This window comes from Malus domestica, chromosome 10, assembly GCF_042453785.1.
Source record: "Malus domestica chromosome 10, GDT2T_hap1".
Taxonomy (NCBI): domain Eukaryota; kingdom Viridiplantae; phylum Streptophyta; class Magnoliopsida; order Rosales; family Rosaceae; genus Malus; species Malus domestica.
The window spans coordinates 36,017,310-36,031,554 of NC_091670.1; the positions used below are offsets into that span (position 1 = coordinate 36,017,310).

The 14,245-nt window shown below is 39.5% G+C and overlaps 2 protein-coding genes and 1 pseudogene across 2 annotated transcripts; 2 read left to right on the forward strand and 1 right to left on the reverse strand.

Annotated features, from left to right (window-relative positions):
* Positions 1–327: 327 nt before the first annotated feature.
* Positions 328–1,099, forward strand: LOC103446098 (putative germin-like protein 2-1; annotated as a pseudogene).
* A 5,773-nt stretch (positions 1,100–6,872) lies between these two features.
* On the reverse strand, positions 6,873–9,138 carry LOC139189003 (uncharacterized). Its single transcript, XM_070807190.1, has one exon. The coding sequence runs from the start codon at positions 8,926–8,928 to the stop codon at positions 8,614–8,616; it is 315 nt and encodes a 104-aa protein (XP_070663291.1). The 5' UTR covers positions 8,929–9,138; the 3' UTR covers positions 6,873–8,613.
* A 2,514-nt stretch (positions 9,139–11,652) lies between these two features.
* LOC139188846 (putative germin-like protein 2-1) lies at positions 11,653–12,764 on the forward strand. Its single transcript, XM_070806802.1, has 2 exons — positions 11,653–11,893; positions 12,018–12,764. Exons 1-2 carry the CDS (start codon positions 11,782–11,784, stop codon positions 12,551–12,553), a joined length of 648 nt encoding a protein of 215 aa, XP_070662903.1. The 5' UTR covers positions 11,653–11,781; the 3' UTR covers positions 12,554–12,764.
* The last annotated feature ends 1,481 nt before the right edge of the window (positions 12,765–14,245 follow it).

Genomic DNA, 14,245 nt, shown 5'->3' on the forward strand with positions numbered 1-14,245 from the left:
CCAGAAATCCAATTCAAATTCTAGAGAATGGAAACATTCCTCAATGCCAGCAGGCCCAGGACCAATGCCGGCACCTGAAAATTAAAGTTAATAGATACGTGATGACATATACACAAGCAGCACCTTCCCATGGAAAATTTGTACAATACGCGATTACAAATTAAGACTAGACTTTTTCAGTTCATAGGAAACAACACATGCAGAGATACTTCTCTCTATAAAAGCAGACACATAGGTATAGGGTTTCAATCCACAATTCAAACTTATCCTCGCTCACAAAGTTTAAACCAAGTTCGCTAATCTCCCTCTGCTTACAGCCTTGATTAAATGGCCTCTCAGCTTCCGCTTTTCGCATTCCTTGCTGTAACTTCTTCCATTGCTTTGGCATCTGACCCGAGTTCTCTTCGTGGCTGATGCAACGAGCTCAGGTACCTAGAATCGTTTTTTTTTTTTTTTTCTTTTGTTTATTTTTCATAGTACGTATTTCCAAAAGAACAAATACATGCATCGTATATATTAATAATCATATATGCTGATAATAATTTTTCTCATCATGGTTTCAGTACTGGTGAATGGTCGTGTTTGCAAGGACCCTAAGCTTGTTGAAGCCAACGATTTTTTCTTCAGTGGGCTTCACCTAGCAGGCAACACATCAAATGCAGTTGGTTCACGTGTGACTCCTGTTAGTGTAGCCCAAATTGGAGGACTTAATACCCTTGGCATCTCCGTTGCGCGTATTGATTTTGTCCCATGGGGTCTTAACCCTCCACATACACACCCTAGAGCTACTGAAATTTTGACAGTCCTGGAAGGGAGCCTCAAAGTTGGTTTTGTCACCTCCAATCCCGAAAACCGCCTCATCAGCAAGGTACTTCAGAAGGGTGATGTGTTTGTTTTCCCAGTAGGCCTTGTGCATTTCCAACAAAATGTTGGACACGGAAATGCAGTTGCCATTGTAGCTCTCAGCAGCCAAAATCCAGGTGTGATTGCCATTGCAAATGCTGTATTTGGATCAAACCCTGATATCCCTGCTGATATTCTTGCCAAGGCTTTCCAAGTGGATACAAACGCAATCTACGGTCTTCAGTCCAAATTTTAGAATAGGTTCCGATTTGGAACTTCTGATTCAATCAAAGACAGATTCATAGTTCATTTGAAGTGTCTTTAGAAAATTGTTACAGTTTGTTTTTCATCGCATGTCATGTTGATCTATTGTTTTGTTTGATTCAGAAGATAATATGTCTATGTGTTGGGGCTTAAAAAGACATCACTACTTTGGAGATGTTTATCTCACAAAGAAGAATGTAATGCAGCGGAATTGATAGGCAAGAGAAAGAAAGAACACTCAATGTATTACACAAGATTTTTATTCACTCACAAACTTAGTATAAGAGGAAACACTCAAACACTCTTAGAAGCTTTGTTGCTTCTTCTCACTTCCCACTACTTGCTCTCTTGGTTGTTGCAAATGGTGTGGATGCCTTCTCCTTTTATAGACATGGATGGAACCTTGGAGAAGCATGGAAACATCATGCTAGATATATTTAGATAATTCCACTACCTTCCTATGCTAGAATTATCTACACTAATCTTGTATGTTGGTGGAATCCTCACCATTCTTCTAGACTCTTCCACCAACTTGGACTTTGCTAGAATTCTCTAGCATGTGCATGGATCTTTCTTTGTGCATTGGCTAGATCCATTATCTTTGGGCCAAGACAAGATTACAATTCAACATCCCCCCTTAATCTTGTCTTGTGATGCCGATTGCGTTCCTCAATCTGACAAAGTCTTCTTGCCTGAGTGGTTTGGTGAATATGTCGGCGACTTGGTCTTGTGACTTCACGTATTCCACTTGCACATCCTTTCTTGCAATATAATCTCTTATGTAATGATAGCGGGTATCTATGTGTTTGCTCCTGTCATGGAATATTGGATTCTTTGCTAGAGCTATTGCAGACTTGTTGTCGACATAGATCTCTGTTGGCTCTTCTTGTGGCATGCTTAATTCTTTTAGCAAGTTTCTCAGCCAGATTGCATGAGGTAGCAGCTACGTATTCAGCTTTGCAGGTAGAGAGAGTGACAATTGGTTGCTCCTTCGACATCTATGTGAATGCAGTGTCTCCCATGAAGAACACAAATCCAATAGTGTTTTTTCTGTCGTCGGAATCTCCTGCCCAATCACTGTCGCTATACCCAACAAGTTTTTAGTCATCAGAACTTGAATAGAACAAGCCAAAGTTAACAGTACCTTTAAGGTATCGAAGAATTCTTTTGGCTGTTTTCAAATGTGTAGTTGTGGGATTCTCCATGTAGCGACTGACTAATCTGACGGCATAGAGAATGTCTGGTCTTGTGCAAGTTAAGTAACGCAAGCTTCCAACTAAACTCTTGAAAAATGTTGGATCTACACTTTCTCCTTTGTCATGCTTGGTTAATTTGACTCCACACTCCACTGGCGTGCCTATGAGCTTGCAGTCATCCATTTTGAACTTTTCTAGTATCTCCTTTGTGTAGCTTTCTTGGGAGATGAAAATGCCTTCTCGATCTACTTGACTTCAATGCCTAGGTAGTATGCCATCAACCCGATGTCGGTCATCTCGAATTCTTTGTCATCACTCTCTTGAACTCTTCATACATGCTTGGATTACTTCCGGTGAAGATTAGATCATCCACATATATGCACACAATTAGAATATCTCCATCTTTGACTTTGACGTAGAGAGCATGTTCATGAGGGCACTTGGTGAAGTTGTTTTCTTGGAAGTACTTGTCTGTTGGTACCATATATTGGGCCTCGTATATTTGGGCCTCACACTAAAGCCCATACTTTGTAAAAGAGGAGGAACCCCTTATTCTATAAAAGGGGACTCCTCCCCTCATTCTAAAGGAGGCAAATAGCCAAGCCATCCTACAAGGCTCAAAGCTCTCATACTTTTAGAGGGAGAGAACTCATACAATTCAAGAGGCTCTCCTTCCTTCTCCCTCACCCTCCTTTCTCCGGGGGACTTCCCCCAAACACTTGTATCCATACACATACAGAGAAACACAATCAACTACAGTGTGGACGTAGCCCAAACATTGGGGTGAACCACGATAAAATCCTTGTGTTCTTTGTGTTCTTCGTGTTCTTGAGCGTTTGTGCAGATTCACGGTCGGATTTACGTTGTTCCAAGACCATCCGGTTTTGTGCATCAACATTTGGCGCCGTCTGTGGGAAACGATACGAAAAGTTGTGTCGGTTCTCTATCATTTTTTCATCTCCGTCGTGAATCTGCAAAAATCCAGAAACTGAAAAGATCTAAATCTCAAACAGACACAGAGTTCTCTCTCTCTCTGACCATGTTTCATCAAATGAATTCCACTCTGTTAGAAAACAAGCGTCTCTCAACAAGACTGATGAGACTGAAAGTTGGAGGTCAGTCCCTTGCTCTCTTCCTCAGCAGCAAGCATGCACCGCCAGAAGCAGTAGCACGATCCACGAGACTGACGAAGGCCCGTCGGATTCAGGCCCTCTTTTCACTTCAAGATCACTTCAGAAGCTACCAGGTGCATCAACCAGAGCCCTGTTTTGGTCTATTCATCGACGATGACGACGAGCCTGCCGTGGGTGACGAGAATAACTTGTCCGATCTGCACATATCTCTTGAACGATAATTTTTTCGTACAATCTGAAAAAATCGACGCAGAGGAATCGGATAAGATGAGCGAGAGGTAAAAGATTCGCCACCATCTCCAATTGCTTGGATCTGGAGATTATGTACCTGGTTAAGACTCCTAAGTGCATCAATGTAAACTTGCCGCCATACCCAAGTGCTTCAGTGAGCGTCGTGGTCCTTGCGACACGTCGGCAAAACCCAAAAGACCGTCTCCGGAGAGTACCGTCTCGACCGCCGACTGGCACACTTGTCCAATTCCACTTTTCCCAAAAGACAACCACCATCCTCACACAATTTTGGCGAGACGGTTCTCGACAGAAGTGGAGTACCCACCTCAAGACTCTCCGCCGTCTGATCATTCTCTGGAGCTCACTGTGCTCACCTGAAACAACACCGTCACCAAGATCGAGCACCACAGTTTCTCTCTCATCCACCCCTCGTCTAAAGAGAGAGAGAGAGAGAGCAAGAAGGTCAGAGAATATCGCAGAAAACCGTATCAATTATGGCTGCGAGTGCTGTGACGGAGAATGAAGCACTGACCACACAAGCTCCATATGCTCCTGTCATTTTTTAGAGGAGAGTCAGGAGTGACTTGGAAACCAAACTTCTTAAACCATATATGCCCAGAGCATTGGTTGCTCCAGACACAGACCATCCAACGGGAACAGTCAGCCATCAGCACCGTGACATGAGTGCTCTTCAGCAGCGAGCAGCCGGAGCAGCCCATTTCAGTTCCCGTTTTGCCCTCCGACACTCTGACCATGGTTTTCCAGGCAGATGGAATAATACGGATGCAACCGGAGTAAGGGTAGCAAGCTCTCGGGGAAGAAAATGGCCGAAAGAGCCAGGCATGCTGTTTATCTTTTGACTCAGTGGGGAAGAAAGTCTCCAACAACATCATTTCCATACCCATCTGTGTTTTTCCACTCATGATAATTTTGAAAAAGATAAGATAAGGGAAGAGCCCTGTCGGTCAGATCCACACGTGAAAAAAGATAAGTCATTCACCTAATTCAATTGTTTTTATTATTTAATATTTATCAAATGGTACAGGTTATTGTGTGATGGTGGAACAATGATGATATCTTTTTATTATTTAATATTTATCAAATGGTACAGGTTATTGTGTGATGGTGGAACAATGATGATATCTTTTTATTATTTAATATTTATCAAATGGTACAGGTTATTGTGTGATGGTGGAACAATGATGATATCTTTATTTTATTTTTTGAATGTTTTCCACTAACTGATGGTGGGTTTACAACAGATGCTGAAAGTGGATGTGGGTTGCCACACCCATGCATTTTAAATTATGTTGAAATTATCAGCTCAAATCCAAAAGAACTAATCCACTTTTATAACCTAAAACTATGCTATAATACGCATGGCAAGGTTTTACACTTATAAGAAATATACATATTAAATAATTGTTGTTACCATATTTCTTTTACGTATTTATTATATTTATTCATTATACGCTCATGATTATACTGTCATTTATTGTCAGGAATTATTGAGCAACTAGGTCCACTGATCAACATTGTTGCTGATTAACGAGGTCTACCAACTTATAGACTGATGAGCCACGTGCTTGTGGTGATCTCTTGTCTGACCGGACACCCACTTGCTCGGACATTCGCTTATTGGGACACCTATGTGCCTGGACCCAACTCGATGACCCTACAGATAGTCCCAACTCGATGCCCCTACGTATGGCCCCGATTCAAAGATCCGACTTGCGGACCCGATCCGCGGATCCGACACATAGACCCAATATGCGAACCCGACAAGCAGACCCGAGTCATGTCGAGAATCAACTCATACTGAGTGCATGTCGACATAAAGTAGATACTTGCAATGAGGAATACCACGAGCCGAGCCGTCTCGCAACGAGCATAGCCTCTAGCCGAGCAGCCTCGCAACGAATATCGCCTCCAGCCGAGCAGTCTCGTAACGTGTGATACCTCTAGCCGAGTATTGCTTTATGTTGAGCATTACCTTGGGTTGATACTGGTTCAAGACATCTAGCCACTTCGGCCCGTACATGGATTGGATTTGAAGTCTCCAGCCAAAAGACTCCTTTGACTGAAGACTTGGGGGACTCCTGTTGGTACCATATATTGGGCCTCGTATATTTGGGCCTCACACTAAAGCCCATACTTTGTAAAAGAGGAGGAACCCCTTATTCTATAAAAGGGGACTCCTCCCCTCATTCTAAAGGAGGCAAATAGCCAAGCCATCCTACAAGGCTCAAAGCTCTCATACTTTTAGAGGGAGAGAACTCATACAATTCAAGAGGGCTTTCTTCAGCTTCAGAACTTTGTCTTCATGCCCTTTGATTTCATAGCCTGTCGGTTGCTGAATGTAGACTTCTTCTTCAAGGACTCCATTTAGGAAAGCGGACTTCACATCCATTTGTTGAATCTTCCATTTGTTTTGAGCTGCCAAAGAAATTAGTAATCGTTTAGTTTCCAACCGAGCAACGGGTGCAAATACCTCATCATAGTCGATTCCAGCTCTTTGACTATAGCCCTTCGCCACTAGTCTTGCCTTGTATCTTTCAACCTCTTCGTTGGCATTCTTCTTTGTCTTATACACCCACTTGACTCTGATGGCTTTGTGTCTTTTTGGAAGAATAACGAGTTCCCATGTATCGTTCTTCTGGATTGCTTCAATTTCTTCATCCATTGCTTTCCTCCACTTAGTATTTTGCATTGCTTCTTGGAAGTCAACTGGTTCACAATCAGCAAAGAGACAGAAAAATGTAGGATTATCAAGTCTTTCAGCTACCTCATAGAGATCTCGTAGACTTCTTGTGCATGGTACTTCTCTTTCATTTAGACTCCCACTTGATGATGCTGATGCTTGTGAATTACCATGATTGATTGATGTTGGTGAAGCAGGTGAAGTAGTAGATTCTTGTTGAACCTCTCTTGCTTGCTCCATCATCCCTTGTTCATTCTCTTCTTCAAACTAAGGAAAGAAGTGAAGATCACCTGCATGAGAGCCAAAATCCCATTCTCCTTCTTCATCGAACGTCACGTCACGTCTTCCCATTGTTTGGATTATACAGTTTATAACCTTTTGAATTTGAGTCATAGCCGATAAAGATGAACTTTTCACTTTTATCGTCGAGTTTGATTCTCCTCTCGTCTGGTACATGTACATGGGCTATGCTTAAAAAAACTCTTAGATGAGAGATACCTGGCTTTCTTCCACTCCATGCTTCTTGCGGAGTCTTTCCCCACACACTCCTTATTGGAGACCGATTTGATAGGTAGATAGCACATGCTACAGCTTCTGCCCACAGCTCCTTAGGCAATCTCTTACTTTTGAGCATGCTTCGAGCCATGTCGATGATGGTTCGATTTTTTCTTTCCTCCACACCATTTTGTTGAGGGGATCTTGGAACTGTCAAAGGTCGACGAATTCCATTGGCTTCACAAAATTCTTGAAATTCCTTCGAAGTGAATTCTTCTCCTTAATCAGATCCCATGGCTTTGATCTTGCAACCACTTTCTTTTTCTACGGCGACTTTGAACTTCTTGAATGCTCCAAATACCTCTGATTTCTGCTTTAAGAAATACACCCAGGTTTTCCTTGAAAAATCATCAATGAAGAGAAGGAAATAATTATTTTTACCCAAAGAGCTTGGTTTTATTGAACCGCACATACAATGTGAATGAGCTCGAGTGGCTTCTAGGCTCTTGTGGTCGACTCCTTTGGAAAGCTTTTCCTGAACTGTTTTCCCAAGTAAACATCATTTGCAAGCTTGATTAGGGCAACTGATGCATGGTAAGCCTCTCACCATCTCCTTCTTAGACAATAACTCTAGTCCCCTAAAGTTAAGATGCCCAAAATGAAGATGCCAAAGCCAGGGTGTGTCTTTGTAACATATCTTGAGACACTTTGCAACATTGTTTTGAATGTTCATGGGAAACATCCTATTCTTTGACATTTTCATCTTGGCAATTAATCTTCCTTTGTCATCTCTAAGAAAAAGGCTATAATTTTTCATGTGAATATCATAACCTTTTTCTAAAAGTTGTCCCAAGCATAAAATGTTGCTTTTCATATTGGGCACGTGGTAGACATTTGAAATTAATTGGTGACCGCCATTTTTCAGGGGAATTAGGATGTTACCTTTTCCTTTGATGGGTATTTTGGATTCGTCTCCAAAAGAAACGTTGCCACTCACCGATTCATTGAGCTCTACGAATATGCTTCTTCTTCCGCACATGTGGTTGCTGGCGCCGGTGTCAAGGTACCATGTATAGTCTTGGTCTCCATCATTGTTCTTGCATGCTAGTAATGCAATGCCATTACCTTCTTTCTCTTCTTTCACATAATTGACCTTCTCATCAAGCCTGTTGCTTGGAGCTCTACATTCCCAAGCATAATGCCCAAACTTTTGACAGTGGTAGCATTGAACTTGAGATTTTTCATACCTCAAGTTTGAGCGTCCTCTTCCACGACCTTTTGTTGAGCTTTCTCCTCTTTCGTAGTTGCTATGGTTGTTGAAGTTCCAACCACATCCACGTCCGCGACCTCGACCACGACTTCTTCCATACTAGATTCTCTCGTTATCAAAGCTTTCTTCTTTCTTCTTTGGCTGAACATGCGTCTTGAGGAGCTGCTCATCATTCCCTTGCCTCTTCTTATGTTTCTCTTCATATGCTTGTAGCGAACCCATTAATTGCTCTATACTAATTTCTTCCAAGTTTTTAGTTTCTTCAATCGTCACGACAATGTGCTCAAACTTGGGGTCCAACAAGCGTAGTATCTTCTCCATAATTCTAATATCATCCAACTTTTCACCATTTCTTTTTAATTGATTAGAAACAGCTAGGACTCTTGAGAAATAATCAAAGATTGATTCAGACCCTTTCATATGTAGAGATTCGAACTCACCTCTTAATACTTGAAGACAAACCTTTTTCACTTGTTTGGCTCATTTGTAAGAGGTTTGAAGCTTCTCCCATGCTTGCTTGGCAGAGGTTGCACTCGAGACCTTCTCAAAGCCATTGTCATCTAATGCTTGGTAGATGAGGTAGAGAGCCTTCTTGTCTCTCTTTCTTGAATCTTTCAAACTCTCATTCTGGGGTTGGGACATAGTAGCTTCATCTTCTGGCTCAGTGTAGCCTTTCTCCACGACTTCCCATACATCGTGTGCTCCCAAAAGGGCCTTCATTTTGATACTCCAATTATCGAAATTGTTGTTGTCGAGCACTGGAACTTGGAAAGCTGCCATAGCGTTGCTAGCCATAGCTCTAATACCACTTTGTTGGGGCTTAAAAAGACTTCACTACTTTGGATATGCTTATCTCACAAAGAAGAATGTAATGCAGCGGAATTGATAGGCAAGAGAAAGAAAGAACACTCAATGTATTACACAAGATTTTTATTCACTCACAAACTTAGTACAAGAGGAAACACTCAAACACTCTTAGAAGCTTTGTTGCTTCATCTCACTTCTCACTACTTGCTCTCTTGGTTGTTGCAAATGGTGTGGATGCCTTCTCCTTTTATAGGCATGGATGGAACCTTGGAGACATCATGCTAGATATATCTAGATAATTCCACTACCTTCCTATGCTAGAATTATCTACACTAATCTTGTATGTTGGTGGAATCCTCACCATTCTTCTAGACTCTTCCACCAACTTGGACTTTGCTAGAATTCTCTAGCATGTGCATGAATCTTTCTTTGTGCATGGGCTAGATCCATTATCTTTGGGCCAAGACAAGATTATAATTCAACACTATGTTCACTGAAAACGTGATCAAGTTGTTACTTGTTTCATAATTCTATTATAAAAGTGGAAGTTCCACATGTTGTGTAAAACATCACTGTTGAGTTTGGGAAATTTTTTCTATCTTCATAATCTGTCTTAATTTTAGACTCCATAATCTTGAACCAAATATAAAGTTATGAGGTATATGTAACCAGATAAATTATTTAGTTTAATTTGCTTGACCTGTTACATGATAATTTATTCATGCCCAATTAGCGTTGTACTCCAAGTTGATATGTTGTTTTGTTTGATTATTTTCCTTACATTTTGTGGCCTGGTCTTGTAGTGTTGAACTTTTTGCTGCTATTTTAGGCATTTGCTCTGTTGTATTCTGCTTTTTTTAGCCTTTCCCTCGTTCATTGTTCAGTTCAATACTCAACGTCCAAGTCCCAAATAACAGTAGCTGCCAGCCTGCTACGCTTGAGATTCAACTCTATATTGCTTCGATTTAGTATTCTCCAAAAGAAAAAACAATAACAATAATATAAGCCAACTCAATGACCGTTGGAGCGGAAAATTTTGGGTGTTTCCATTCTCCACCAACAAGTAATTTTGAACACATTGAGAAGTTTTAGACATCATCTTCACTTGTCTTTAGTGAGAGCATGGGGGCGGGGGACCTGCAAGAAAACACTTTAACGCTCAAGTTAGTGTTCGTTCAAGACGCTTGTAAAATATAGAACAATCTCATACCTCCCTCTTCTTCCCCCGTTATGGTGGAATTCTAGGCCTTTTATAGGCATTAAGTCTTGGGCTCCAAGTCCCACTTTCCTTCTATTTCTCCATGTTCCATGGAGTGGGCATTATGTCTCATACAAGATTAAAAATTGATTTTAGTCCCTAGACTCTATTAATATCTCTCTTTTTTTATTTATAATTTTATGATGTTCATAAATTAAATTCCATGAAAATATTATAAATTTTAATTCACATTATGGTAAGTATCTTATATAAGAAAATATTTTCGTAGAAATTTTTCGGTACACTTATGTTTTTGCATATTTTATTATGTGCCACTAATCCATTACAATATATTTAGGTATAAACATTTCGATACACTAGGTTAGTATAATAAGTTTAGGTATGGATATTTTGGTACACTAGTTTTGTATAATATATTTAGGTACCGACATTTCGGTACACTAGCTAGTATCATATATTTAGGTACGTAATTTTCAGTACAGTTATGTTTTTGCATATTTTCTTATGTACCACTAATTCACCACAATATATTTAGGTACGGACATTTCGGTGCACTAATTTGGTAAAATATATTATGATATGGACGTTTAGGTATACTAATTAGAGGAAGTTAATAAAATTAATGAATTAAAGTGTATATAATAATAAATTTAAAATTTAATGTAATGACATTAAATAAGATATTATTAAATATTAAAACAAAAATATAATATGAACTTGAATTAAGTACACATTAAGGGACTAAAATCAATATCCAATCTAACACCAAGTTGTTATTAAATTTTAATCTTCTTTAAGGATTAAAGTTCAAAAACCCCTTTCATTTAATAACAAAAAGAATAGTAATCTAAGTACTAGGTGGTTCCAAAATATCATCATAAAATAATAGTAATCTAAGTTTAACATTTTTTTAAGGTTTACTTTTGTATGCAAATTACATGTCTCCATCTACTCCAAATTTTATTTTAGAATAATATTAGACTATTTATTTATACCATATTTTATAAACCATACAATGTATTCTCTAAAACTCTTAATTTGTTTTAGTCAAAGCAAGACAACTAACTTTTAAACCAAAATTTGCTTGAAAACAAAAATAAACCTCCAATATATGAATCGTCCATAATATTCTATTTAATGCTTCCAGCTGCATATAGAATAATAGAATACATTAACCATATTGATAAAATAAGATTGTCTGAGTAAAATACATGTATATAATTGTTTGAAATATATATTCTTTTTGTTAGAGAACGAGCAGAGAAATAGGTGTTAATTAGTAATAGTACATTTTATTCCTAGAAATCCAATTCAAATTCTAGAGAAAGGAAACATTCCTCGATGCCAGCAGGCCCAGCACCAACGCCGGCACCTGAAAAATAAAGTTATCAGATACGTGATGACATATACACAAGCAGCACCTTCCCATGAAAAATTTGTACAATACGCGGTTACAAATTAAGACTGGACTTTTTCAGTTCATGGGAAACAACACATGCAGAGATACTTCTCTCTATAAAAGCAGAGACATAGGTAGGGTTTCAATCCACAATTCAAACTCATCCTCGCTTGCAAAGTTTAAACCAAGTTGGCCAATCTCTCTCTGTTTACTGCCTTATCAGATGGCCTCTCAGCTTCTATTTTTCGCATTCCTTGCCGTAACTTCTTCCATTGCTTTGGCATCTGACCCGAGTTCTCTTCAGGACTTCTGCGTGGCTGATGCAACGAGCTCAGGTGCCAAGAATCGTTTTTTTTGTTTTTTTTTTCCGTAGTACGTGTTTCCAAAAAACCAAATACATGCACCGTATCAATTAATAATTATATATGCTGATATTAATTTTTCTCATCATGGTTTCAGTACTGGTGAATGGTCGTGTTTGCAAGGACCCTAAGCTTGTTGAAGGCAACGATTTCTTCTTCAGTGGGCTTCACCTAGCAGGCAACACATCAAATGCAGTTGGTTCACGTGTGACTCCTGTTAGTGTAGCCCAAATTGGAGGACTTAATACCCTTGGCATCTCCGTTGCGCGTATTGATTTTGCCCCATGGGGTCTTAACCCTCCACATACACACCCTAGAGCTACTGAAATTTTGACAGTCCTGGAAGGGAGCCTCAAAGTTGGTTTTGTCACCTCCAACCCTGAAAACCGCCTCATCAGCAAGGTGCTTCAGAAAGGTGATGTGTTTGTTTTCCCAGTAGGCCTTGTGCATTTCCAACAAAATGTTGGACACGGAAATGCAGTTGCCATTGTAGCTCTCAGCGGCCAAAATCCAGGTGTGATTGCCATTGCAAATGCTGTATTTGGATCAAACCCTGATATCCCTGCTGATATTCTTGCAAAGGCTTTCCAAGTGGATACGAACGCAATCTACGGTCTTCAGTCAAAGTTTTAGAATAGATTCCGATTTGGAACTTCTGGTTCAATCAAAGAATTTCATAGTTCATTTGAAGTGTCTTTAGAAAATTGTTACAGTTTGTTTTTCATCGCATGTCATGTTGATCTATTGTTTTGTTTGATTCAGAAGATAATATGTCTATGTTCATTGGAAACGTGATCAAGTTGTTACTTTGTTTCATTATTCTATTATAAAAGTGGAAGTTCCATATGTTGAGTAAAACATCAGTGCTTTGAGTTTGGGAAACTTTTTCTATCTTCATAATCTACACTTTCCAGTCTAAATTTTGGACTCCATAATCTTGAACCTGTTGGTATTCAAAGTTTACTAACTCAATACCAAAATATGTGGGTGATAAGTTTACAAACTCTATCACACCTCTCACTTTGCACTCTCAATAAAATTGGACAAAAAGAAAAAAGAAAGGAGGGAAGCAACAAGCTTCGGCAAACAATGCACTTTGATATATTTCAAAGAGTTTCCAAACTCAATTGCTGAAATGGAATGGGAATTGGAATGATATACTAAAGCCTAGCAAGAAGGCCTATTTATACAAAACAGAAATTGATTAACAATACAACAACATGCAATGAATGGTGGTGTTCACCATCTTTACACCCTTTCACACATGCACCAACTGCTAGACACTTTCACACACATGCTTTGCATCCTTCCAACTTGCAATCACCACATTTTGGCCATCACATGGCATCAAGCTTGTTTGTAGTTGCTGGAAATGTGAATACAACCTGTAAAGCAACTAACAGCTAGCAGCAACCATTTACAACCTGGTTTTATTTGAATTTCCAACACAACTCCTCAAATCAAAACGTCTTCATTCCTAGCATTTCACGTAGTAGCCGGAATGATTCAACTGGCAGGGGCTTTGTGAAGATGTCAGCCACTTGTTCCTTGGTGTGACAATATACAAGTTCAATTGTCTTTTGTTTCACATGGTCCCTCAGAAAATGGAACCTGGTATCAATATGCTTGCTCCTTCCATGTTGGATTGGATTCCTAGCAAGCTTGATAGCTGAGATGTTATCCACATAAATCACAGTCGATTCCACTTATGGATGACATATTGACTTCAACAGATTTCTTAACCAAATTGGCTCACACACAGTTAAGGCTACACCAACGTATTTGGCTTCACACGATGACAAAGCAACAATTGATTGCTTCTTTGAAGTCCATGAGATGCTGTTGATCCTAGAAAAAACACATAGCCAGTTGTGCTTTTCCTTTCATCTTGGTCACCTCCCCAATCACTATTTGAATAACCAAATAATTTTGCATCTTCACCAAAATTATAAAACAGACCATAGTTTAAAGTACCTCTTATGTACCTCAAAATTCTCTTGGCGGCCAGCCAATGAGACTCCCTTGGTGTTTCCATGTATCGACTCACGAGTCCAACACCATAAACTATATTAGGTATTGTGATTGTAAGGTACCTTAGGTTTCCAACCAAGCTTTTGTACACGGTTGAGTTTACAAACTCACATTCTCCTTCCTTGGACAGCTTCAATCCATTTGCAACTGAAGTGTTGACAATATTGCACTTGTCCATATTGAATTTCTCCAATATATCTCTCATATACTTTTGTTGAAAGATGTAGATACCGTCACTTTCTTGCTTCACCCTACGCCAAGAAAGTATGACATTAATCCATTGTCAGTCATCTT